Genomic DNA, 25,543 nt, shown 5'->3' with positions numbered 1-25,543 from the left:
TAAAACAAAATTCACAATTTGCCAAGATATTACATATGTTAACCCTTTCTAGGAATTTGTAACACTCTCTCTTCACACAAGTTGCTGAACTGCCAGTCTCGTGGGTAAATCGGTAAGCACCAGAGAAGGAGCGATGAAACCTAGGTATGCGTTCTTATGCTGCTCTCCACTCCTCGTATCTACAGGGTGCCCTTCGAGAAGCTCTCGGTGCTAAAGAGAGAATATGACTTCTCATGACCTGAAGGAAAACTAGTTAACGAGACCATAAATTGCTTTGTATTTCTCATTCTCCACTGTCACCAAGTATTCAGTCACACTTGCTTTTAATTATATGACTTGAAACAACGATGAATGGGTTCTCTCTCCCATGGATGCCCAAATAACAAATTGGGCCTTCTGGCTCATAGGGGTGAGACATAAAGAGCAACAATCCACGTTAAATACCAAGGTATGGCAAAGTGGCAAACACAGCGCAAAGCCTGCCAGTCTGGCTGTGGACCCAAAATGCTTAACTACTGCACATACTGTCAACATACCACTTACCACCTCCTCCAGGAATGGCGAAATACTGTCTTGGACACTGAAGCGGGCCGGGGAATGACAAGAACCCCTCCTCCCCCTACCCCCCTACCCCCCGCAACACTTGGTCTTTCAGCCTTCCCAGGAGCCCCTGGCAGAAGCCCTCACTCCCACACCTCAACCAGGCTCTGCCAGGAGTTAAATCAAGACCTATATCTAATTCACCATTTTCCTACTTGACCAAAAGTGTTCACAGAAAGCTGCCCCACCCCCGCAAAAACAAACACACACACAGACTCTTCCTGAAAGACTGAACTGAAATGCACGATTAATAGAAATTCCAGGTGACCAATCTTCACTAGTATTTCCCCACTTCCTTCTTTTAGCTTCGAGTCAAAAAGAAATTGCAAGGGCCATTCATTCTTTCCGTAAACATTTATTGAGCCATCTTCTATGTGCCAGCAGCGACAAAACCAGAGAAAGCTGGTTTTGCTTAGTGTTCCAGTACAGGGACACAAGCAATGAGCTAATAAAGACATAATATAATGTCAGACAATAGCAAAGTAGTAAGTACTACCGCTAAGAAAAGGAAGCAAAGCAAGGGGACAGAGTGACGGAAGCAGCAGTCAGGAAAGGCCTCCCTGAGAAGGAAGCATTTGGAAGTGAGGTGGTGAGGCCTGCGGACGGCTGTGTGTGGGAACAGTGAGCACAAAGGCCCCGAAATGAGGGTGTCTTGGCATGTGCAGGAACAGCAGGAGGCCAGGTGGCTGGAACCCAGAAAACGGGGGGAAGGCAGAAATAGTCTAAGAAATGAAGTCCAACACACAGCCAGGCACCTGTCACCTAGAGCCTCCGGGCCACGGGTAAGATTTGGGGTTTTACTGTAGATGTCGTGGAAATCCATCAGTGCTTTCTAACAGTTACATGATCTGCTATGGCTATTAAAAGATTCCCTCTGGCTGCTATGTGGAAAATACAGGGTGGGGACCAATGGCAAAAGCAGAAACAGTTAAAAGGCAAGATGACAGTGTTTTGAATAACGGTGGAATAACGGTGGAGGTAATGAGACATTTGCCAAATTTAGAGCCAAACTCCTTGAGGAAGAAAAAGACATGGAAGACTAGATAAGAAATAATTTAAGAATCAGAATACAGGTGATAAGCCATGATATAATGATGCATTAATAACGTCATCTTTTTTGTGTAAAGAATAACACACAGGGCATTATGCTAAGTGAATTAAGTCAGAGAAAGACAAATACCACGTAACTTCACTTATATGTGGAATCTAGTTTAAAAAAAAGCTCATAGATTCAGAGAACAATTGTTGGTTGCCAAAGGTGGGGGCTGGGGGAAATGGGTGAAGGGGGTCAAAGGGTACAAACTTTGAATTACAAAACAAATAAGTCATGGGAATGCAATGTACAGTATGGTGACGACAGTTAATAATACTGTATTGCATATTTAAAAGTTGCTAAAAGAGTAAATCTTAAAAGTTTTCATCAAAAGAAAAATATTTGTACCTATATGTGGTGAGATGGATATTAACTAGACATATTGTGGTGCTCATGTCAAGATATATACATACATTGAATCATTATGTTGTACACAGGAAACTAACATAATATGTCAATTATACTTCAATTAAAAAAAAAAAAAATGCCACAGAGGATGGGGAGTTACCTAGCATGAAGAAATTGCCACAGTCCATATTTCCATCCTGATTTTGTCAACTGAGGAGCTAGCTACAGTGACCCTGAGTCTCACCCAAGATTAGTCACCTGGAACCAAGTGATACCTTGGAGAGAAAAGAGCCAAGATTCCGCACTCACCCTGTAAAACTAAGTCATTCCCATTTTATTCCTGTCATCCCAACAGGTTTGACAAGAGATGGGAGGAGAGAGGAGCCTGGAGAAGAGGCAAAGGCAGACATTTCTGCAGCCAGCAGAGAAAGAAAAGGGAACACAGAAGCTGCCAGGCCTGGAGAAACACAAGGAGAGCTGCTGGCCAGGGAAGCTCACAGGCACCCAGAGATCTTGTCAGGTGTCACGTCTGCAATTGTGGTCCCAGAATGTAGCCAGTTGCCTTAGCAACTGTATCTCTATCCACGGTGATAAATTACCCTGCTCTCTAACAAATTCAGCTCATTTCTTAAACAATCAGTGTCCTGGAAATAATATGAGAACAAGCAAATACCAACCAGTGAACGCAGAGGGCAAATCAATCACTGGGTTTGCCCGAAAGTCCCCTCAGCCAGAGAGAAATGCTGGAGGCTGAGACTGGGGGAAGGGCGCAGGGCTCAGAAGAGAGCTAATGTATCCAAAATTTTAAATTAAGTAAAAAGAAAACAAATAGAGCTGGTGAAAAGACATTTGGAAAAAAATTCTAAGTCCCTTTCTGACCATCGTAACTAAATTCACCACCTTATTCTCTATCCTTCTCACTTTATTTCCTAGAACCCGACATTTATTAATTCTTTGATTTCTGTTCCCATCTGTTCAACTAGACTTTGAGCTTCTTGACAGCAAAGGCTTTGTCTCTGCTCCATTTCCCACTGTATCCCCACAACTAGATCCTGCCTGGAACATGAAAGGCAGGATTGTTATTACAGAACAATCCTCAACAATATTTATCAAATGAATAAATTAATATCTGTACTAGATTCATAAAAACTCTTAAAGTAATATGTTTTACATATCTTACACATACATTACACGATATATACATTATACGCAATACATATATGTGTGTTTCATGATTAATGGGGTAACTAGAAGCATTTTTAGCAAAAGTAGGACTAAGGCAAAAATGACCACTATAACCACTACTAATTAAAATTGTTTTGGACACCCTAGTCAATACAATTATTAAAAGAAATTTGATAAAAATCAAGAAGGAGGAGGTAAATTATCACTATGTACAACAGGTAAGATTTTATACCTGCAAAACCAAGGAAATCAACAAAGAAACTACAATAAACAATAACAGAATGTATTTAAATTTCTGGCAATAAAGTCAACCCACAGAAAGCAATAGCCTCCCTGTTTACAAGCCACTCAGTCAAGTTGCCCAATCAGGTAAATATAATATAATAGAAAAAATTTCATTTACAATAGTAGTAAAAGGGACAAAATACTTAGCAATTAAAACAAGTATAATCCATATGCTTTAAAATACTCCGGAGGGACACAAAAGAACACTAAAGTGAGTTGAAAGATGAATAACTACGCCCTTATCCTTGAAAACGATATTCAGACATCAGTTCTTAAGTAATGTATAAAATGAATGCAATCCTGATTTTAAAAGCTGATGTGGTGGTGGTAGCTGTAGTATTTTCAAGAACTACCGTGTTTCCCTGAAAATAAGACCTAGCCAGACAATCAGCTCTCTTGCATCTTTTGGAGCAAAACTTAATATAAGATCCTGTCTTATTTTACTATAAGATTGGGTCTTATGTAATACAATATACTATAAGACCAGGTCTTATATTAATTTTTGCTCCAAAAGACGCATGAGAGCTAATTGTTCGGCTAGGTCTTATTTTCAGGGAAACACGGTACAAGCTGACTCAAGTTCTTATGGAAAACACCCATCAGGAATGGCTGAAATGAAGTAGAACTAAGGCCAGTCAGTGCACTGGCCTTACCAGGTACTAAAGCAGATTCTAAAGCGACGATACATAAAATACTATGGTTCTGGCAAAAATCAATGAGAAACAAGAGAAACACCAGAGACAGACCCAAATACTTAATTCAGTATGCAATTTAGGTAGCATTGCCATATCAGTAGAGAAAAGGTAGACTAGTCAATAAATGGCGTTGGAAAATGAATAGGCACAAATAAGAAAATGCAGATGGATGCTGCTCTCTCTCTCTCTCTCTCTCTCCACCAAATAAATTCCAGATCAAACAAAAATTCAGATATAAAACATACACATAATTTTAAAAATATAAAACATAAAAATAAAACAGTGATGGGAGTGTTTTAAAACTGGGTGTGGCCATATTGCACAACTATGAAAATTCACTAAACCTCATTAAACTGTAAACTTAAAATGAGTGAATTTTATGGTATGTCATATATCTCAATAAAGCTGTTTTAAAAATGATACCATAACATTATTTGAAAACATAGCTGCTTTTTTAATTATCTTGGAGTGAAAAAGGATACTTCTAATTAGGGATAATATACAGAGCTCTAAACCGCTAAAGAAAAGATTGGTAATTTGACTACATAAAAATCAAAAATTTCAACACAGAATAAAATACCTTAAATAACTCAAAGGGCAATGGAAAAATTAGGAAAAGCGAATTCCCTTAATCAATACAAACAACTCCTAGAAATCAATAAGAAAAAGAACATGTACTAAACAAAAATTGGAAAAGAACATGCACAGTTTTCAGAAAAGGAAATACAACTGCTCTTATAAATATGAAACAACGCTCAACCTCACTTAAAATAAGAGAAATTAAAATTATGAGATATTTCCCCCTAGCCAACTGGCAAATGCAAAAAAAAAAAAAAAAAGTGATAACATAGTGAGTCCACAAAGGTATAAAGAAACTGCCACTCCCAAACATCACTGGGGGTGGTATAAGTGTTTCCGCCAAGCAATTCTCCACCCACGATCTTTACTTCTATTTAAACAGCACACGGACACAGATAATTCCTATTGCATTGTTTGTAAGAGCAAACAATTAGAAATGCCCGAAATTGTTCATCAAGAATGTCAAGAGCTGAGCTTCTAAGTGAAGAGGTCAATTAGGACAACAAGCCAAACTGAAGGTAACAAGCCTTTACTTAATGTGATATGATAATTAAGAGGGAAACAGGAAAAAGGGCCATTTTCCTTATGGAACAGCACAAGGCAAGGGTCAGTTCAGATCCATCAGTGTAAATGGTAGGGGAGGTGATCCTCTCCCTGCCCAGGGGGAGGTGACAGGGCTGAGAATGGAAGTCTGAGTCAGAGTGGAGAAAAGGTGTCTTGAAGACCCCTCTTCTAACAAGAGGACTCCGGAAGAGGTGCCACAGAAGGGTCCTTTGCTAAGGAGGCCTCGGAATGGAGGTGGCTGGGCTAGAAGGCAGATGTGGGGAAGAGCACGGCTGGCCCCCTGAGTCCTTGACTGGACATCCAGTCTGGTGTAGGGAGGGCAGCTTTCCCTGCGTGAGGTCTGCCAGACAAAGCGTTTGTAATTGCCTGTGTTCAGGCCTGAAAGATCACATAGGATTTTGGCCTGGAGCAGACTCCTCAAAGATAGGAGTCTTGAAATGTGCCGTGGTTTATCCATACAAAAGAGCGCTCTGTCGACATGGAAAAGAACGTGAAAAAGAAAAACACAGTTCTTGTGAAAGAAGCAAAGTCATAACAGGATGTAACAAGGACAAACCAATGTGTATAATACACTATAGTTAGTGTTTTTTTTTAGAACAAGACTATTTTAAAAAGAATATACATATACATACAGGTACCTACAAACATACGTATGTGCTGACACGTATAGAACACACAAGAAGCTAGCAGTAGGTTGCCGTTGGTCAGAGCAGGAGGCTGGGAGAGAGGAGTCAGAAGGACCTTTGTCAACACATGGCCAACACATATCTCTATAGATACACATGTACCTTCTATATCTGATCTCATGTGTACTTATTAACAAGTCAAAACTCTAATTTGTTTAGAGAAATTGTTAACACAGAAGTTACCTTTGAACAAAAGTAAATAACTGCATATCTCCAGTGGTCAGGTTATTACAACCAACCAATTCAAAACCCGGCTAACCTCTCCCAAGCAGGGCTGCAGGAGACCTGTCCCCACATCCAAATTCTGGTTCTTGAATTATCTCTACCAATATATTTCAAGTACAGAGTTTAATACAGCTGTCACATCTCACAAGTTGCTCTATAAATTCTTTTTGGAATCTCAAATGAAAGGCACTGTGTAATTATGAAGTATTACTGCTGTGATTTATGTGCCCAAATGTTAGTAAATTCTAAATAACATGCCTTACTGTGATAATTTCTCCGTCAACGGGAAATCTTCACCTCACCTCCTCATCTCATGAGTGTTAAGGTGATGGATGTTTATTCTGGCAGTATGCTGCAATAGTTATACAACAGGTAAAAAAAAAAAAAAAAAAAAAAGATTTCCCTAGTAGCATGGCAAAAGGACAATTATTTTTACGTTGAAGATAAAAATGTGTACTAAAATGATAAAAGTTTTATTTTTTTCTCCCAAAATATAGGGCACAAGTTTTTGTTTACTTTTTATGATTCTTATTTTTATGATTTTGTCTTACTCGACAACCACTGTAAATCACATGCTTTACATTGGAATCTCTGCAATATAAGAAATAAGGAATATATAAGGAATTTCTCTGAAATAAAAATGTGCAAATGTTTCTTCACAGACCATTTTAAGACTATTCTGGCCCTGGAGAAAGTAACAAACAAAGAAATAATGAAAGAAAGAAAATGGAGGAAAGAATACCCTTCAGCAAAATCCTATCATCCCTTTCACTGACATCAAGTTCTGATTTAAAGATGGCCAAAGCATCTTTAAGCTGGTGACCTAGCCTGGTGCCTTCATTTTGCAGGTGAGAGCAAAGGTCAAATGACTTGCCCAAGAGTCACACAGCAGCTTACGGGCCCACTCCTTCACCTGCGTGTCTACCCAGCCCTGCAGTTACTCATTTATTACCCACACAGGCAGAGATTTCTGTCTACAAAACGACACATGGGACAAGTGTTAATATAAATCAAAACTCCAAAGATTAAAACTCCCTGTTGTTGTCTTTAACACCAGCTATGACCTGGAAATTCCAGGTAAAAGGAGGTCTCTGTGGCCAATACTATGCTAGATGCTGTGAGCACTGCTCCTGCCCTGTCACTATGCAGAAGTCAGAGCAAAATTTCTAGGGTGTGGGAGGCGACCAGGAGCAGTGCACCTGGTTTAGAGAGAGGTTCCAGCTGAGCATCCATGGGCTCGCACTCTGGCCCGGCTGCTTGTTTTCTGTATCAGCTTGAGCTCATGCCTCAGCTCCTTTAGGCCTCAGAGTCCTCATCTGTGCAGTGGGCTTGAAACCTACGTCACAGTATAAGGATTCAGGAAGACGTATGTTAGCATTTAATAAGTGGGAGCTCCTTTTAGGTACGTGGGTACATACTGAACTCCACTGTCCAGGTGTAGAACTATGACAAAGAAAGAACACACCGAACATACACACTGGGCCTCATTACTGTCCAAGGTTTAAATAAGCTGGAGCCGAAACTGTGTGAGAGCCTGGTCCTGTCAGACAATCCACCCTCAAACCCTACTTCACCTTACAGCAAAGGTTAGAGGGTGTTAGGAGAGAACCCCAAGGGGCAAGGTGACTCTTCTCCTGTGCCTGACACACTCCATCTGGACCAACAGTGAGGTCAGACCAGCTGTGCTTCCACGCCAGGGCTGCCATGTAGAAAAACAGAGCCAAGGGCTTGGAGCACACAGGGACGGCTCTTTGTATGACATCATCACGAAGTGAAAAATGGAAGAACAATCTTCAAGACCTTAACTTCACCGGGGTGTGCACTGGGGTGAATCATCTTCCTCAAAATTCAAGTCTACCACAACTTCAGAATGTGAGCTTATTTAAAGATAGAGTCTTTGCAGATGTAGCCAGTTAAGATGAAGTCATACTGCATGGACCAGGGTGGACGATTAAATAGTGGATGGGCTGAATCCAACACTACCGGGACTTCATCAGAGGAGAGGCTGAGGCACAGATACCTTTTTTTTTTTTAATTCACATTTTAACATTTAACAAAAAAATCAGCAGAAATATGAGAAAACTTCCATTATGAACATGGCTTTGAAAAAGAAACAAATTTATATTTCGGTTTAAATTTAAAACATTTGAAATAAAACAGAAAACTAGGATAACCGAGGAGAAGCCCATATGACACCGGAGCCAGCAACTGGAGTGATACATCTACAAGTCAAGGAACGCCACGGGTCACCCGCTGTCGCCAGAAGCTAGGAAACAGGCATGGGACACATTTTCCCGCAAAGCATCCAGAAGAAACTAACACCTTGATTTCAGACTACTGTCCACTTGTAAGAGAATAAGCTGCTTAAGCCATCCACTTTGTGGTACTTCTTGTGGCAGCCCTAGGAAACTAATACAGGATCCAAATCCCGGAAGCAAAGAATCAAGAAAAGGATATGGGGTTATTTCAGCTGCATTCATAGCCACAAGACACACAAATGCCTTATTTGGTAGATTAAAGATGGCCACAATTTGGGGGGTAGGGTCTCTGTCCGCTCCCCTTAAATCTGGGCAGATTCTTTGAGCCAAAAAGATGGCTCAAGTGTCCATTTCCAGGCCCAGGATTTTTTTAAAACGAGCAATTTCCACTTCCTGTTTTCAGAACACATGATCGTGGAGACCTGAAATGTCACAAAAGAAGTCGAAAGCCACCATACTAGAAAGCCCACATGGAGAGGCCCTAAAACTACCTGAAGAAAGATGCCCAGCCAGCCCCAGGGCTTTCCTGCCCCCAAGAATATCCAGAAGCCTCAGAGATCCTCAGAGACAAGTCATCCTACTATGCCTGTCCAAACCATCAATTCCTGAGCAAAATAAATGATTGTTGTAGTTTTACGTTGTCAAGTTTGGGGATGTTTTGTTATACAGCAATATAAAAAAACCAGGATATAATGATAATCAGGGTTATGATGCTCAATCTCCAATATAAAGTAGAAGCAACAGATATCACACCTTAAATGAGCTAGAGAAAATTTACAGGAAATAATCCTTTATATCTGTTGGTGTTGCATTTACAAAGGGCTTCCACATATATTGACATCTAACCTGCCCATTAATCACTGAGAAAGGAACTGTGGCACTCTTACAGTAAAGCCTCTGTCCAGTTGATATTCTTTATACCACCACGGAACTGCCTTCTGTTAAAGGAATTCTGTACTTGGGAGACCCTTAAAAGTAGGAGAAAAGATACTAAGAGGCAGCTGTCTGAGGGATTCTGAAGGCATTCCCTTTTGTCTACTCAGACCTGAAGTCCCACCAATTCTAGCAATTCACTTCTCTGGGTCTATAAGAATGTGACTATCCACATCAAGAGAGTTATTTGCTCAAATTGAAGTGTGTCATGTAGAAACTGTTGAGGAAGCAGTAATTATAGTAGATTGGTTGATAGTTTGATGTACTAATTCATGTGACAACCAGTTATTGAACAACTCTGAAGCTCAGAGCACTGCTGTAAGGACTTTCAGGGATGAAATGTGACATAATAAGTGATTTCCTCCCCGAAGATTTTACAATGTAGTAGGAGAGCCTCCAGTTGGGAGAGGGGGAGATTTTAGAATCAGAGTGGCTGTGGGAAGTGAAGAACAGTGATATAAATAACCCTAAGTTTTCTTTTGTAAAAGTAGGATCTGATAACCACTTTGCGTTGTTTATTTGGTGGCATTATATGCTGAGATGGGATAAGTTGAATATGAAGCCGGTTAAGAGGATGAGTGAGATGTTCTGTGGATAACATATGAATGTTCTGTGCAGATGACATAAATTTTTCACAATAGATGAGATGTCCTTGGGCCATGATTAAAAGTAGGAAAAGCATCATAATATATTGATGGAGAAAACTAAAGAAGACGCAAATACATGGAAAGATATCCCATGCTTATGGATTGGAAAAATATTGCTGAAATGTCTGTACTGCACATAACAATCTAAAGATTCAGCACAATTCCAATAAAAATTCCAATGGCATTTTTCACAGAAGTAGAACAATTCTAAAATGTGTATGGAAACAAAAAAGGTCACAAATAGCCAAAGCAATCTTGAGATCGAAGAACAAAGCTGGAGGCATCATATTTCCTGATTTCAGACTATATTACAAAGTTATGGTAATCAAAACAGTATGGTATTGGCATAAAGACAGACACTCAGATCAATGGAATAGAATAGAGAGCCCAGAAATAAACACACACCTATATGGTCAATTAGTTTATGACAAAGGAGCCAAGAATATACAGTAGGATAAAGGACAGTTTCTTTAATAAATGGTAATGGGAAAATTGGACACACATGCAAAAGAATAAAACTGGACCACTATCTTACACAATACACAAAAATTAACTCAAATGGATTAAAGACTTGAATTTAATACTTAAAACCATAAAATTCCTAGAAGGAACTATAGGGAGTAAGCTTCTTGACACTGGTCTTGGCAATGAGTTTTTTAATTTGACACCAAAAGCAAAGGCAAGAAAAGCAAAAATAAACAAGGGGGATGACATCAAACTAGAAGCTTCTGCACAGCAAAGGAAACCATCAACAAAACGAAAAACTAACCTGCAGAATGGCAGAAAATATTTGCACATCTGATAAGGGGCTAATATCCAAAATATATAAAGAACTCATACAACTCAAGAGAAAAAAAAAAAAAAAATCACCTGATTTAAAAAGAAAAAACAGGCAGAGGATCTGCATAGAAATGTCCTGAAGACATCCAGATGGCCAATAGGTACATAAAAAGATGTTCAACATTACTAATCATCACGGAAATCATCAGGAAATCAAACCACAATGAGATATTACCTCACAGCTGGTAGAATGGCTATTATCAAAAAGATAAGAAATAAATGTTGGCGAGAAAGTACAGAAAAGGGAACCCTTGTATGCTGTTGGTGGGAATATAAAATGGTGCATCCATTATAGAAAACAATATGAAATTTCCTCAAAAAATTAAAAATAGAACTACCGTATGATTTAGCAATTCCACTTCTGAGTATTTATCAGAAGAAAACAAAAAACACTAACTTGAAAAGATGTATGCACCCCCATGTTCAATGCAGCATTATTTATAATAGCCAAGATATGGAAATAACCTGTGTCCATTAATGAATCAGTAAAGAAAATGTGACAGAGAGAGAGAGAGAGAGAGAGAGAGAGAGAGAGAGAAATATACAGCCATAAAAAAGAATAAAATCTTGCCATTTGCAACAACATGGATGAAACTTGTGGGCATTATGCCAAGTTAATTAAGTCAGACAGAGAAAGACTTGCTTATAAGTGACAACTTAAAACAAAAACCAAGCTCATAGACATAGAGACAAATTGATGGTTGCCAGAGGCAGAGTGTGGGCAGTGGGTAAAATGGATGAAAGTGATGAAAAGGCACAAACTTCCAATATAAAATCATAAAGTCGTGGGGATGTAATATATACAGCATAGTGACTATAGCTAATAATATTGTATTACATATTTGAAAGTTGCTAAGAAAGTAGGCCTTAAAAGCCCTCATCACAAGAAAAAAATTCTGTAACTATGTATGGTGACAGATGTTAACTAGACATTGTGATCATTTCACAATATATATCAATATCAAATTATGTTGTATACCTGAAACTAATATAATATGTCAATTATATACCTCAATTTTAAGGGAAGAAGAGCAGAGGTTCAAATAATAGCACACAGAATCCTAGGCCCCTCAACAGCTAGTAGAATTGGATTAATGAGTTTTAAAGGAGATGACATACAAAAGTTAAATTGTGAGGTTGCAAAATAGGTAAATTCTATATTCTAGACAACAAATGCAGGGAACCTAGGCTATCTAGTAGACAGTAAACTATAATATCGCAGGTTGAAGTAAATCTGATTTCAGCAAAATGTTTTAGTTTTGTTACCATGAAACTAATTTTTAAATTAACTTTATTGAGATATAATTTATCTGTAATAAAACAAATCCATTTTAAGTACATTTCAGTGAGTTTTGATAAATGTATATGGTTGTGTAATCACTATCACAATGAAGATACAGAAATTTTCATCACTCCAAAAACACCCAACCCTCCCCCCCCAAAAAATGAACTAGATAAAATTCAGATTAAAGCAACAAAACATTATGGTGGGGTGGGAGAAAGTTGGCTAAGGAAGGTGGGCAGTTAAGGAAACTAATGTAACTCACCAGCAACTCTATAATACCCAAGTATCTAATGCAGATGGGAGAGGGGAATAACCACAGTCCCTTGCTTCTGCTGATAACAGAAAAACATGACTGGGTTTTAAATGAGGAAGAACACCTATCTTATCCTAACATACTACTATGAGTCACTAGGGGGAAAAAAAAGTCCTCTGCAGAAATCACTACAAATAAGATCATAAAACAAGTGCCGAGGGTGGCTTGAGTGCCACAGGATGAACTGAGCCAACTGCCCCCATCTACTCACTCAATATCCAAAATCTGTTATTATCTCAAGGTCTAACGCACTTACAGGAAGACTCCTTTGTATTAAATTGCCACATGAGGTAAAACAGGCAGAAGTCTTTTGTCACAGAACTAACCGTGACAAAAAATAATCAGCCACTTAGCTTTCTTCTCAGCGCAAAGCTTCAAACACGTCTAAACCATGAATCACTATGAACCAGAGGGCAGAGGAAGATAGTCCCTTTATTTACATATATATAATTTTGCTTAATACATATATAATTATATATACATATGCTTAATATATATATTATATATATACATATACGTATATGTATGTGTGTGTATATATATATATATATATATATAATTTTGCTTAATCCAGGGCAACTCTACCAGGGGTCCTGGTGACTTGTGCAGCCCAGAGGGTGCAGGTCTATGTGGACCAACAGTCAGTCCACACTGGCCTCACCTTCTGGTGAATTCCTACTGCAGTTAACTATTGCAGCACTGAATAATTTCCACATTAGCTTAATCAATCACCTAGATTATCAAGTCCCTCTATGAGAGCCAGGGCTGCATACATCACTCCATGCCCCCACATCAGAGACCAGCGCTGGACCCACAGTGAGTGCAATAACCAACATGGTTTGATTGGTGATAATCAAGCTGTTAGCTTTCCAGAAATAGGCTCAGGGAACACACGTGTACAGTAAGACTGCAAGGGGAAATAAGACAGTCTAGGATGCTTGTGATGGTTAATTTTATGTGTCGACTTGGCTGCGCCAGGGTGCCCAGATATTTGAACAAACATTATTCTGGATATTTCTGTAAGAGTGTCTTTGGATGAGACTAACATGTAAACTGGTGAATTTGGAGCCAAGCAAACTGCCCTCTATAATGGTCCTCCATGATGGGCGTCTCCCAATCAGCTGATGGCCTGAATAGAACAAAAGACTGACCTCGCCTGAGCAAGAGGAAATTCTGCTAGCAGACAACCTGCATACTTCAATTGCTAGAGTGGCTCTTCCCTTGGTCTCTAGCCTGCCAGCCCATCATGCAGATTTTGGACTTGCCAGCATCCATAATCACACAAACCAATTACACACACACACACACACACACACACACACACACACACCCCTATTGGTTCTGTTTCTCTGAAAATCCTGACTAATATAACGCCATAACAACTCTCATGATAACCTTTAGGAATCCAGCAATGTGTGACTTAGCTGCTTATATCCTATTGGCAGCAGGTAGTTTCCCCACTAACTACTTCCCCAGTTCTTGGCATCTGCATGCTTCCCATTCACACTCTAAAGTGTGGAGTGGCACAATCTTATTCTAGAGGTGCCACATGAGACCACCTCAATGTCCAACAGCCAGGCTAGAAGACAAGGCCGCTATAGCTGGCCTGATCTGCTTCGGACACGATGGTGGAGTCACATGGTACAAAACTCAATAAGCTGATTATAGTTAACCACTAAAACCCCCTTTTGAAAATCACTAGTGACTAGGGTGGGAACTGCTTGCAGACTACCCAGACTCTGCCAGTATTATTGGCGGGCACGCTCAGGCATTCCATCGCCTATACAGACTGACAGATTAATCAGAAATGCCATATTTTGCCTAATTCCCAGCATAGGAACTGGTACCTGGGCCAGAACCCACCACTTAACATCTGTGTAATTTCTTGTGATGGTCTTTTTGATGGGTCAACTTGGTAAGGCGACAATCCACTTGACTCAATCTAACACTCATCTAGATGTTTCTGTAAGGTATTCTGTAGATGTGACTCAAGTTCATAATCAGTTGACTTTAAGATTACCCAGATAAATCGTGGACCCGATTCCACGGAAAGGCCTTCAGAGCAGAGCTGAGGCTTCTCTGAAGAAGCAGTAATTTTGCCTGTATATGGCCATGTCAGCCTGTGCCTGGAAGTTCCTCTCTGCCCGACAGATTTTGGACCTTCCTACTAGACAGGCCCCACAATTGGACAACAGCCAATGCCTTGCAATAAATCTTAATATATGTCACCTACTGGTTCTGTTTCTCTGGTTTCTCTTTGCCTTAACCTCTTTATGTCTCAGTTTCCTGTCTGTAAAATAGAGACACCGGTAGTATTTACTTCACAGGGCTGGCTTGAGGAGAACACAAGTAAAGCTGAGCACAGTACCGGGCACATAGCAAGATCCCAACAAGTGGGAAATACTGTTGTTTGTATAATAGTTGCTATTGTTGTTAATTAATCCATGCCTTTGGGGAAGGAGCTTAAACACTAGTGAGAGATTTGAAAAATAATTATAATATAAAGATATATTAGCTAAAAATATAGGTGGATGTGAAAGTACACCAAGAACTAAGAGAAGAAACACCTAAGTGTGTCGGGGCATGGTGGAAGGCAGCCACTGGAAGCACAGAACAGCTTTGGGCCCAAGCTCCCCACGGCTTCTGCGTTGGGACTATAACCCTGCTAAAAATACGCCACAGGGCAAGAAACTCCTTTCTCAGCAAAAGCTTTAACCAAATCAGTGGAGGAGTGTTTCCCAAAGCATCCCCTGTACGGAAAATCACTCATTTCCTCAAATTTCTATGTGCTAGGTGCTTTGCGAAGGGCCAAGGAATAAAGAGTTTGGGGGAAAAACCCTTCTACATGCTCTAGATGGAGGGACAAGAGGGAGTCAGATAATAAACAAGTAAACAAATAAATGCCCAGTTTCTAAATGTAACCAGACAATAAAGAGCCTGGGGAGAGAATCAACTGCAGATAAGGAAGGAAGTTTGTGAGAGGGAGGGATCAAAGTGGGAAAATAGGGATTTGCATTACCACCAGTGAGGCTGGAAGCTCTTTTTCAAACAAGAACAGCTGTGGTGAGGATCAGAAAATTATGAACACTCCTAGCTTTCTGGGAGACCTGGCAGTTACTTCTTTTGTGCTTAATTATGCCCTCAGCCTCCTCCACCTCCCACATGCCCCCCAGCTGTGCCCTGAGCAGATTAAGACAGCAGAACATCCTTCTCCCAGGGCAGCAGTTTGGGAAAAGATGAGTTGAGAGTTAATGGGGGACATTATCTCACTATTTTACTTTTGTTGTTGTTCACCTGCAATGCTGTTAATGCCAAAATCCAATGACTCTCAAACCATGTTCTCAGAAGACCTCGAAGGTGTTCCACACATCACACAAATGTTTATATCCAATTGCCCGGATACAGAGGCTGATAAGGGATTGCAATGGTGGTCATAAGTACTATTCCAAGTCAACGTGCTTCACAATACCATATTTCCCCAAAAATAAGACCTAACCGGAAAATAAGTCCTAGCGTGATTTTTCAGGATGACATCCCCTGAACATAAGCCCTAATGCGTCTTTTGGAACAAAAATTAATATAAGACCCAGTCTAATTTTCAGGGAAACACAGTAAATGCCCATCTTCCCTTCTAAAGTAAAGTTGCAATAATAAAACACTACTTTTACCTGTTTTTAAATAGTAAGGATCTGCAATATTTTTATTCAAAAATAAAACTGTTGCTTTTTAACCATTTGGAAATCACTGCTATTAACTAACCCCTCATTGTATAATAATTGTTGAAAACTGAAGTCTAGAGCAGATTTATTTTGAGAGATGGCAAATTGCTACCAAAAACACACGCTAGGGTTACCTGTCATCATGGATCCAGAAAGTACACAGGACAAATAATTTAGGACACTTTCAAAAATCAACATTCTGTTCACACAACAGATAAATGCACATTATACCCTAAATGCAGTTTCCCTGGCGATGAGATGGCCCATATCCAGTGATGCCAGGACTGACTGCTACCTTAAAATTGATCAGCTAATAAAACTTGTTAGGGTGATATTTTACAGTTACTGCCTCTATAGCAAAGGCTCCACACGAGTCAAGGTTTCTAACCAGGCATTCACCATGTTCATTTGCCCCGGAATCAAACCAAATCATCGTGAAGACAGAGAATCCCGAGCTGACATCATTTATGAAGAGGGCAGCTTCATTAAAGCACTTCCTTTGAATGTGTGTTAAGCAAATATGACAGTACAAATACAAGAACACACACACACATATTCACATAGCTGAAACCACATACACACACATCTCCTCCACCTTTTCTACTCTGTGAAAGATTTCAAACCGTATTAAATTACGTAGCCTCGATATAGTGGAAACCAGTGCAGCAAACAGCTCTCTCTTCAAAAGGGTAACGTGCCTGGAAACAAATTATTTAACAACAGAAAAAAGAAAGGATAAGGATAATTTAAGAAAAGGGTAATTCCTATTTGTCAATGAATTCTAATTGAAAGCTTAATTAAATCTAAATTTATGCCTCACAGCCGGCCAACAACGTGACCTTTTCCCTCCCTCTTCAAGCTACAGAATCCAGACAAAGTCTATCTATTAAGCGTATTTTTTTTTTAAGTCTCAAATGTCACAAGTAAAAAACACATTCAGTCAAAGCCACAAGAACCTGGGCTCTAAAAAGTTTATTCTATTTCTCAAATATTTGTTACGCCCATGCCTATTACTATATTTGGATTTAGAGAAAAATTTTAGTAGGTACCCTCTTTAGAGAATTTTCTAACTCTAACCCAGGAATAGTTGAAATAAAACCAGTCATAGACCATAAATAGTCCCATACATACACCCAAATCCATGTACATACACAAACATACACGTGCTCTCATGCTCACAGACACACACAAAACATCTCAGGGGCCACTTCTGGGAAACAGTCGTGAGGAATTAGGAAAAGAAGAAACATCTTGACTTTCCTATCTTCTATCCAATTCATGTATATTTGCAGATGTGTACACAACACATACACACATTGGTCTGAACATGTATGAAGGGTTGTATGTTTTCAAAAAGCATCTAGCAAACCAAAATTTTATAAAAATATGCACTGCCCTTGTACCAACTGAACTTGTGTCCATTAAAATACATGTGAGCCATATTAAAACCTGTTATAATGCAGAAAAGTATAAAATTTAAAATTCAAATGTACACTATACACTGCAATCAGCACATGCGTAAACAGCTGAGGGTTCAAATTGAGGTTTTAAAAATACATTAGACTGTATTTATAAAATTATTCCAACGGCACCTTCAGAGGCTCATACTATCATTGCTGCCCTTTCACACCTCAGAGTCATTTAGGAGTCGACCCACCCAGTGTTGTCAGCGTCAGAGGAGACCATATGGATACCTGACTCAACCCTCAACAAATCGCTCACATCCACCCCATATAGTTCTAAGCAACCCTTGAATGCCTCCGCATTCCATTTCTAAAGCATTCCAACTGCTAGAAAATGGGTCTTTAAATCAGTATGTTCAACCAACGTGCCCAGCAATTGTGCTAGGGCTAGAGATGCAAAGATGAATAAGACACAGCTTTCAGCATAAAAATCCAGGGCCTGCACATAGCAGGTACTCAATTAATAACTGTAGAATGGATGGATGAATCACTGAGTGAGCAAGTTCTCAGTCTAAAGCAGTGCTGTCCAAAAGAAATGTAATGCAACATAATGCAAGCCACAAAGAAAAGGCACATACGTAATTTTAAATTTTCTGTAGGCCCATTTAAAAAGGTTAAAAGAAAAAAGTGACATTAATTTTAATATATTTAATGTAGCCCAACATATGAAAAATATTTTCATTTCTACATGTAATGAGTATTTAAGAACATTATTAATGAAACATTTACCTTTTTTTTGTACTAAGTCTGCTGTGCACTATACACTTATGATACATCTCAATTCAGACCAGTACATTCTATAGCTCATTGTCCCCATGTATGTAGTAGCCACTGTAATGGAGAGCAGAGTCATAGAGCATTCCCATCATGGCAGAAAGTGCTACTGGGCAACATGCCCCCCAACAGAGGGAGGTAGTAAGTGCACGGTGGGGACAAGGGGGCGTGATGAGGGCAAGAGGCGAGGCAAGGGAGGCAGAAACAAGACAGACTATGGGAGGCCTCACTGGCCATGCTGAAGAGTTCAGCCTTTATCCTACGGACAGCGGGGAGCAAGGCGGACATGATAAAATGATCCCATTTAGGAAGATGGCTTCCTGGAGACAGAGTAAGGCATGAACTAGAAGGAAGAAAATCTGGCCATGGAGAAGATGACGTGCATTGAAAGTCACTTCGGAAGTTAAAAATCAGTGGCAATCGGGGGTTTAAAAACACAGATATTCATAGGCCAGGATCAATCCATGATAAACTCTCTTCTAATTCAAGATAAAATCTGAAAAGCAAGGAAAATACAGTATGTTTCTCATAAAACTAAATTTATTTAGTGCAACGAATGACCCTTTATTCTAAGACTATATTGGTTGGGGTGGTGTGGGCATTGAGTGTGCTTTTATGGGATGATGGCAAACACTGATTGTCACTGTGCTTCAAAAATGTCTCTACCAGGTAAAATAAAAAATTTGTAACACTTAAGTTGTTGCTCAAATTCTAAATTTTAGTTTGCAAATAAAATTCAAAATTCCAGAACCACTGTTTGAAATAATTTCTGAACTTTATAAAGATGGACACAGGGTCCAATGTGTGCATATTACTCTGTATCCTGATTTTCCTGTTTCACTTACACACACATATGAAGCAATAATACTGGCAGGACTTTTAACTTTCCACGTAGTAATTCAGTATGTTAAATGTATTATTTCCTTAGCCATTCCCATGAGTTTTGTATTGGACCTATTTACTAGTACGAATAGCTTTACCCAAATGAACTTTCTTCCCGCTACCCCCCAAGTCCATGGCTTATTTCCTCAGGATATATTTCCCAATGGGGAATTTATGAGTCAACGGTAATACGCAGCTTGTTTTGTGTTTAGTTCTTACTATTTATTACCAGACTGTAGCAAAAAGACAATGTACAACACCACCACGATTTATTAATACCCCAACAAATAATAGACTATCATTATTTCTAGTAATCTGATAGACAACGTAGTCTTAATTTCTATTTCTTGAATTGCTATGTTCCTGCTCTCCTCACGATGATATTAAGCCTCCAATTCCCTAAACTCATCTCTCCTAACCGCTTCCAGGGAGGACTTCAGGTACTGACCTTTGGTATCTCAATTCTTTATATTCTAGATGATAACCACTTAATCTTTAAAACTGTCCCATTATTTTCGCCCATGCTATGACATTCCATTTAAAATTTATTCTATTGCCTTTGGCTGGGCTATTTTTCTTTTATTCTTCAGATATTCAGGCACATCTGTCTTGTGTATGATGATGTTCTCCATTGCTTCAGTAGTCCTACGTTTATCTTCCCTGTACAGCTGGGTTAAAAGTGCTATTCCATTTTCTTCTAGTTATTTTATAGATGAATACAGTGGAGTCTAAAAGCTGAGGCCTTTGTATTCTGAAATTTATACTTTTAAAACTGCAGAACTTTCTGGTATGAATGAAATTTGCTCAGATTAATTCTCAGGGTGGTGGACCTGTCCACATCATAAAATGGCAGATGCCACAAAACAGTTACCTTTCTCCAATCAGGAGTGAAGCTGGACATGATAAACCTGAGAATCAAAACTTTCAACTCTTCCTTTAAAGGTGTTCAATACCCTACAATTCTCTCAATTGTCAATGTTTGTACATACTTCTCAACAAGTTCACTTAAAATTAATTTTCAGCAAGAAAGGTCACTGATAAACAAAAACAATCACCTGAAGAGAAATACTTTTGCCGACAAGTACAAAAAACAAATCAAAATGGCTATGGAGGGGTGGCCGGATGGCTCAGTTGGTTAGAGCGCGCGCTCTCAACAACAAGGTTGCCGTTCAATTCCCACACGGGATGGTGAGCTGCAACCCCCGCACAACTAGATTGAAAATGGCAACTGGACCTGGAGCTGAGCTGCACCCTCCACAACTAAGACTGAAGGACAACAACTTGACTTGGAGCTGATGGGTCCTGGAGAAACACACTGTTTCCCAATAAAGTCCTAGAAATACACACTGTTCTCCTTCCCCAATAAAAATCTTAAAAAAAAAAAAAAAAGGGCTATGGAAACATCTTGCCTAATTATTTTTCATATTATTAGATTCTGGGAAATTACAATAACCCCTCTGCCCAATAGACAGAAAATGGAGAGCAAACAAAAAGAGCATCATATATGTAATCATTTACAAAGTTTAGATCATACTATGCAATCCTTTCCATATCTATATATTTAACTAATACAGAAAAAAAAAAAAAAACCAAGAAGTGAATTCACTGAAAGACTAACAGAATTATGGGTAATTCTGTTTTTCTTCTTTAGGCTTCTTTTGCAATGCACACTTGCATTATATACTTTATATAATAAAGGTTTTTATATACACATATGCAAAGAACATACTTTTATTCTTTTAAAACCTTGACTTTTTAAAAAACAGAGGTAGAAAAGATTTGGGCATTATATTGAATCAAATGCTACTGAGAATCAAGCTAAAGTACCTCAACTTTGATTTAGGTCACTGCTCACAAACACAAGCACCCCATTTTTTTTCATACATACAAAACCTCCTGTCATCACTTGTAACAGTGAGTCTATCAAAAATTCATTATAATAGAATTAAAAGAATTCTCAAAATACCAAGAACTTTAAACTTGCCTTTTTTCTTTTTTAAAGTTATAGTCTCTAAAGTACTCTCAAAAAAAATATCTGCAATGAGGTTTACATAAAAGTGACATAATGGTATTACGGTTAAGTTTTCCTAAGTCTTTATCTGTTAGATGAATATTAAAGCATTTACTGGCACTGCTAAAATGATAAAATATTTAAGATCTCCTTAAAATACTCTAGCAAAAAAAAAGTGGTGGGGGAAAAGAGGAAAAAAGAACAGAAAGTTGGCATTGTTAAAGTTAGGTGATGGGCACCATTATTCTGTTCTACTTCGCGCACATTCAAAGTTTTTCCTAAGACAGGTTTTTGTAAAGGTGCTATGAAAAATGAAAAGCAATACATACTTATGTGCGACCATTCCTCATGGCATTCTATGTAGCAAAATTAAACTCTTGGTCAGACTTTTTTTTTTTTTTTAACATCACAGTGACTATTTCAAAGGAAGTATATGACTCTGTATCTTGTCTTTATTAGGCAATAAAGAATATGTAAATCTATCAAAAAAAAGAAAGTCTTTTGTTGGCATCTACAAATTTGACTCAGAAGATTTCAGATTTTCTGTCCTGGACCAGAATCAGACCAAGACAGTCAGATAATACAGCACTGCTTGGCTCGTGACATTTAAAAAATAAAATAAGATGCAGGCTGACGCAAGTAGCAGCAAGACCCTATTCTAGGAGTCCTGTTCTCCTGCTTGACACAGAGGACAAGCTCTGCTTCTTCTCTAAGGGGACAAGCTGGTCTGTGCACAAGTCAGCTGCAGACAAAAAGCCTCCACATTGAACACAAGTTAGGCAGCCAAGACCAACATCATTTCTTTTATAGTCTGTTCTTGATAACAGCTGCAAAGGCTGACCGGAATTCTGAGGATCTAGGATCCCCACATTGATGACTCCCCAGTGTATCAAAGTAAAACAAAACACAACCCCATGTGTGTTCACAAGGTCTCCCAGGTGGAGGGTTTTCATGTGCATGACCACAGGTGAGCTTTGAATCTCCCTTAAGAGGTTGGCACGGCCTGGGTTATCCCCACAGATGCAGAAACTCGGGTCCGAACCTGTTAAAAGATTTGCTCTCGAAAAACAGAGTGTCCCGACTCTAAGGGCAGTGTTCTTCTCACTACTCAACCCTCCCCGCTGGAGTGTATCTGTGATGGTACGGACGTAAGCACTTCACAAAGAGAAACGGGTCAGAAAAGTGGTAAATAAGCTTTAGGCCTAACACCTCCTGAGTTTCAAAACCCTCAATTATTTCCTGATCGCCCATTATTTTGTACTGTCTATTCCTTGCAATGAGCATGGAGACTTGGAGTGTACTTCCCTTCACATCCATGTTTCTGTCAGCTTGCTTTCTCTGCTTTCTGAGCTTTGACAGAAGTCTCCTAACAACTCAGTTAACCTAAGAAACAGAAATAATCATTACTTTTTTTTACCAGGAGGGATTGTCACGGCTGTGTGGGTGGGACGTTTGCTGCTGGTCCTCTCTCTCCAGAACCAAGATGGTACAAAGGAAGAGAAGTTGGCAGAGCAACAGTCACAGCCCTAACTCCCGTGGACCACTTAACCTAGTAGGAGAGCAAAGCCTACCTCTCTGACTTCGTGAAGCTGGCCGGAATACTGACTCTTGGCTCTTCGGGCGGCTGCAGGCGACTTGTGATGCGTGATTGTGACAACACCGGGGGTCCCCGGACCAAGGTGTCTCTGGCTACAGGGAGACGCAGAATTGGGTGTTCCATGGGGGAGCAAAGTGAGACTTCGGCTTCGGGAGCTTGGAGTAGTCTAGAATAAGCAACAGGTGTCAAAACTCAACAACCGACCTGCAGAACACACCTAAGTATTGGCTTCCGTTTTTGTTGGAGCTTTTAACCTTTCCCCTTTATCTGTTTAGAGGGATGAAGGCATGGGGGAGCCACAAGGTCTGACAATTAAGTTCACAAACTTGTTGCAATGATGTTGCTAACCTTTCTTGGTATCAGAGGGATGATTCATTATGAATTTGTACCAACTGGATAGTCAACCAAGTTGGCTATTTGTAAGTGCTAAAAAGGCTGCCTGAGAAAGTTAGACGAGCCGAACTTTTCGCCAACAATTCACGGCTCTTGCATCACGACAATGCACCAGCTCACATGGCACTGTCTGTGAGGGAGTTTTTAGCCAGTAAACAAATAACTGTATTGGAACACCCTCCCTACTCACCTGATCTGGCCCCCAATGACTTCTTTCTTTACCCAAAGATAAAGGAAGATATTTTGATGACATTCAGGACATCAAGGGTAATACGACAATAGCTCTGATGGCCATCCTAGAAAAAGAGTTCCAAAATTGCTTTGAAGGGTGGACTAGGCGCTGGTGTCCGTGCATAGCTTTCCAAGGGGAGTACTTCAAAGGTGACCGTAGTGATATTCAGCAATGAGGTATGTAGCACTTTTTCTAGGATGAGTTTGCGAACTTAATTATCACACCTTGTATAACAAACATGACATGCCCAAATCCCACATTCACTCACTGAAGAGACCATCTTCATTAACTAGCCTTCTGGTCTCACCATACTTGTGTCTCCTGCCCCACACAATGGCCATGAAGAGCTACTCAGGATCCCCCCAAACACCTTGGACTCTTATGGATCTGTGCCTCTGCACTTATTAGCTCCTATTTCTAGAATGTCCTTCCCCTCCTGCCTGGCAAACTTCAGTTGCACCTGCAAGGCTCAGCTCTGTTCTGTGCAGTATCTCCCTGTCTGTCTTGGCCTCTCCAGTGCTCTTACTCTACTGCATCATTATATTCATTGTCCAGGTACTTTCCTAAGAGAGTCTTTCCAACGCATCTTTATATCCCCAAGACCTTTTACATGATGATGGTTTAATTTATTAAGTACTTAATAAATAAATGTTTGCTACATGAATATACTAAATTATCTACCAATTAATCCCCATTTATTAGTGCAGTGTTTATATTTCATCCTACAGTAACATATAATCCAAATAATTTAGTTTATGATAAAGGTACCAGCGCAATTTAGTGGAGATGAATTTTTCAATAACTGGTATTAAATAACTGGGCAGCCACCCGAAAACAAAGTTGGGATTCATCTCTCAGATCACAGACCCCAAATGGATCAGAGACAAGAAAAAAACAAAAGCACTAGAAGGAAAAATGTAGCCATGGGGTAGGGAAGGCCTAACACCTCAAAATGCAAAAGCCAGAAAAGACGAGCTCAATAATGTTGATTACTTAAAAACTGAAAACTTCTGCATGGGAAACAAACAAACTTTAAAGATTTACACCCACCACCAACAAAGCCAAATGGTAAAGTAGGAAAAATATTTTCAAGTTGTTTCATGGACAAAAGGCTCATCATTCTTTTGTAATTTATAATTAGAAATATCATTCCTAGGAACTGATAAGAACAGCAAACTATTAAAATAAGGCAAGATGTGGACAGTTCACAAAAAAAGATAAATGGCCATTAAACCATGTGAAAACATGTTCAACTGTACTCATAAGATAAATGTAAACACAAGCCATATTTTGATACCATCTTTGACTCATTATATTGGCAAAAATCCAAAAGTACGAGCATAAAGCCTGTTGACAGGACCATAGAGAAATGGGTTTGTAGGAGTATAAGGTGGCAAAAATCTGTGAGGAAGGCGATCTGGTAGTTACAAATGACTTCCCTGTGATCCAGTAATGCCCCATTTGGGGATGTATCCTGCAGTATCCCTGCACCCAGGTGAAATGGCCTATGTCCCCATTAGTCACCATAGCAGTATGTTTAATGGCAAAGGATGGAAAACCACCCAAATGTCCATCAGTATGGGACAGGTTAAATAAATGATGGTACACCTACATATTGTAATACTACCAAACTATATGAGAATAACAACAAAGCTTTCTATGAGTGACATGGGAAAAAAAATAATATATACATATATATATATATATATATATATATATATATATATATATATATATACACACACACACATACATGTGTGTATGTGAAAAAATCAAGGTGCAGAACTATTCTATAGTACACAAAGTTCTGTGTCAAAATGTGGAAAATGAGTATCTTTATTGTCATTTGTTTTAAAATTATTTGTTTAAAACACAAAAGTACTCTAGAAAGATAGATGCAAAACTAAAAGAGCTGCTACTTATTTGTGGAGAAGCA

General features: G+C 39.2%; 1 protein-coding gene across 3 annotated transcripts in view; it reads right to left on the bottom strand.

Moving 5' to 3' along the window:
- Nucleotides 1–25,543, bottom strand: part of OSBPL10 (oxysterol binding protein like 10) — a 261,251-nt gene that overhangs the window by 101,764 nt on the left and 133,944 nt on the right. For 2 of the 3 annotated variants that reach the window (XM_074312716.1, XM_019727744.2), the window contains exon 4: nucleotides 22,957–23,148. The exons of the other annotated variant lie outside the window; for it this stretch is intronic. In XM_074312716.1, coding sequence (XP_074168817.1) covers nucleotides 22,957–23,148 — 192 coding nt within the window. The remainder of the gene's footprint in view (nucleotides 1–22,956; nucleotides 23,149–25,543) is intronic. 3 annotated transcript variants of the gene reach the window in all.

This window comes from Rhinolophus sinicus, linkage group LG10, assembly GCF_036562045.2.
Source record: "Rhinolophus sinicus isolate RSC01 linkage group LG10, ASM3656204v1, whole genome shotgun sequence".
In the NCBI taxonomy this organism is placed as follows: Eukaryota; Metazoa; Chordata; class Mammalia; order Chiroptera; family Rhinolophidae; genus Rhinolophus; species Rhinolophus sinicus.
Note: the sequence above shows the minus strand (reverse complement) of the source record. Positions and strands in the feature narration are given on the sequence as shown.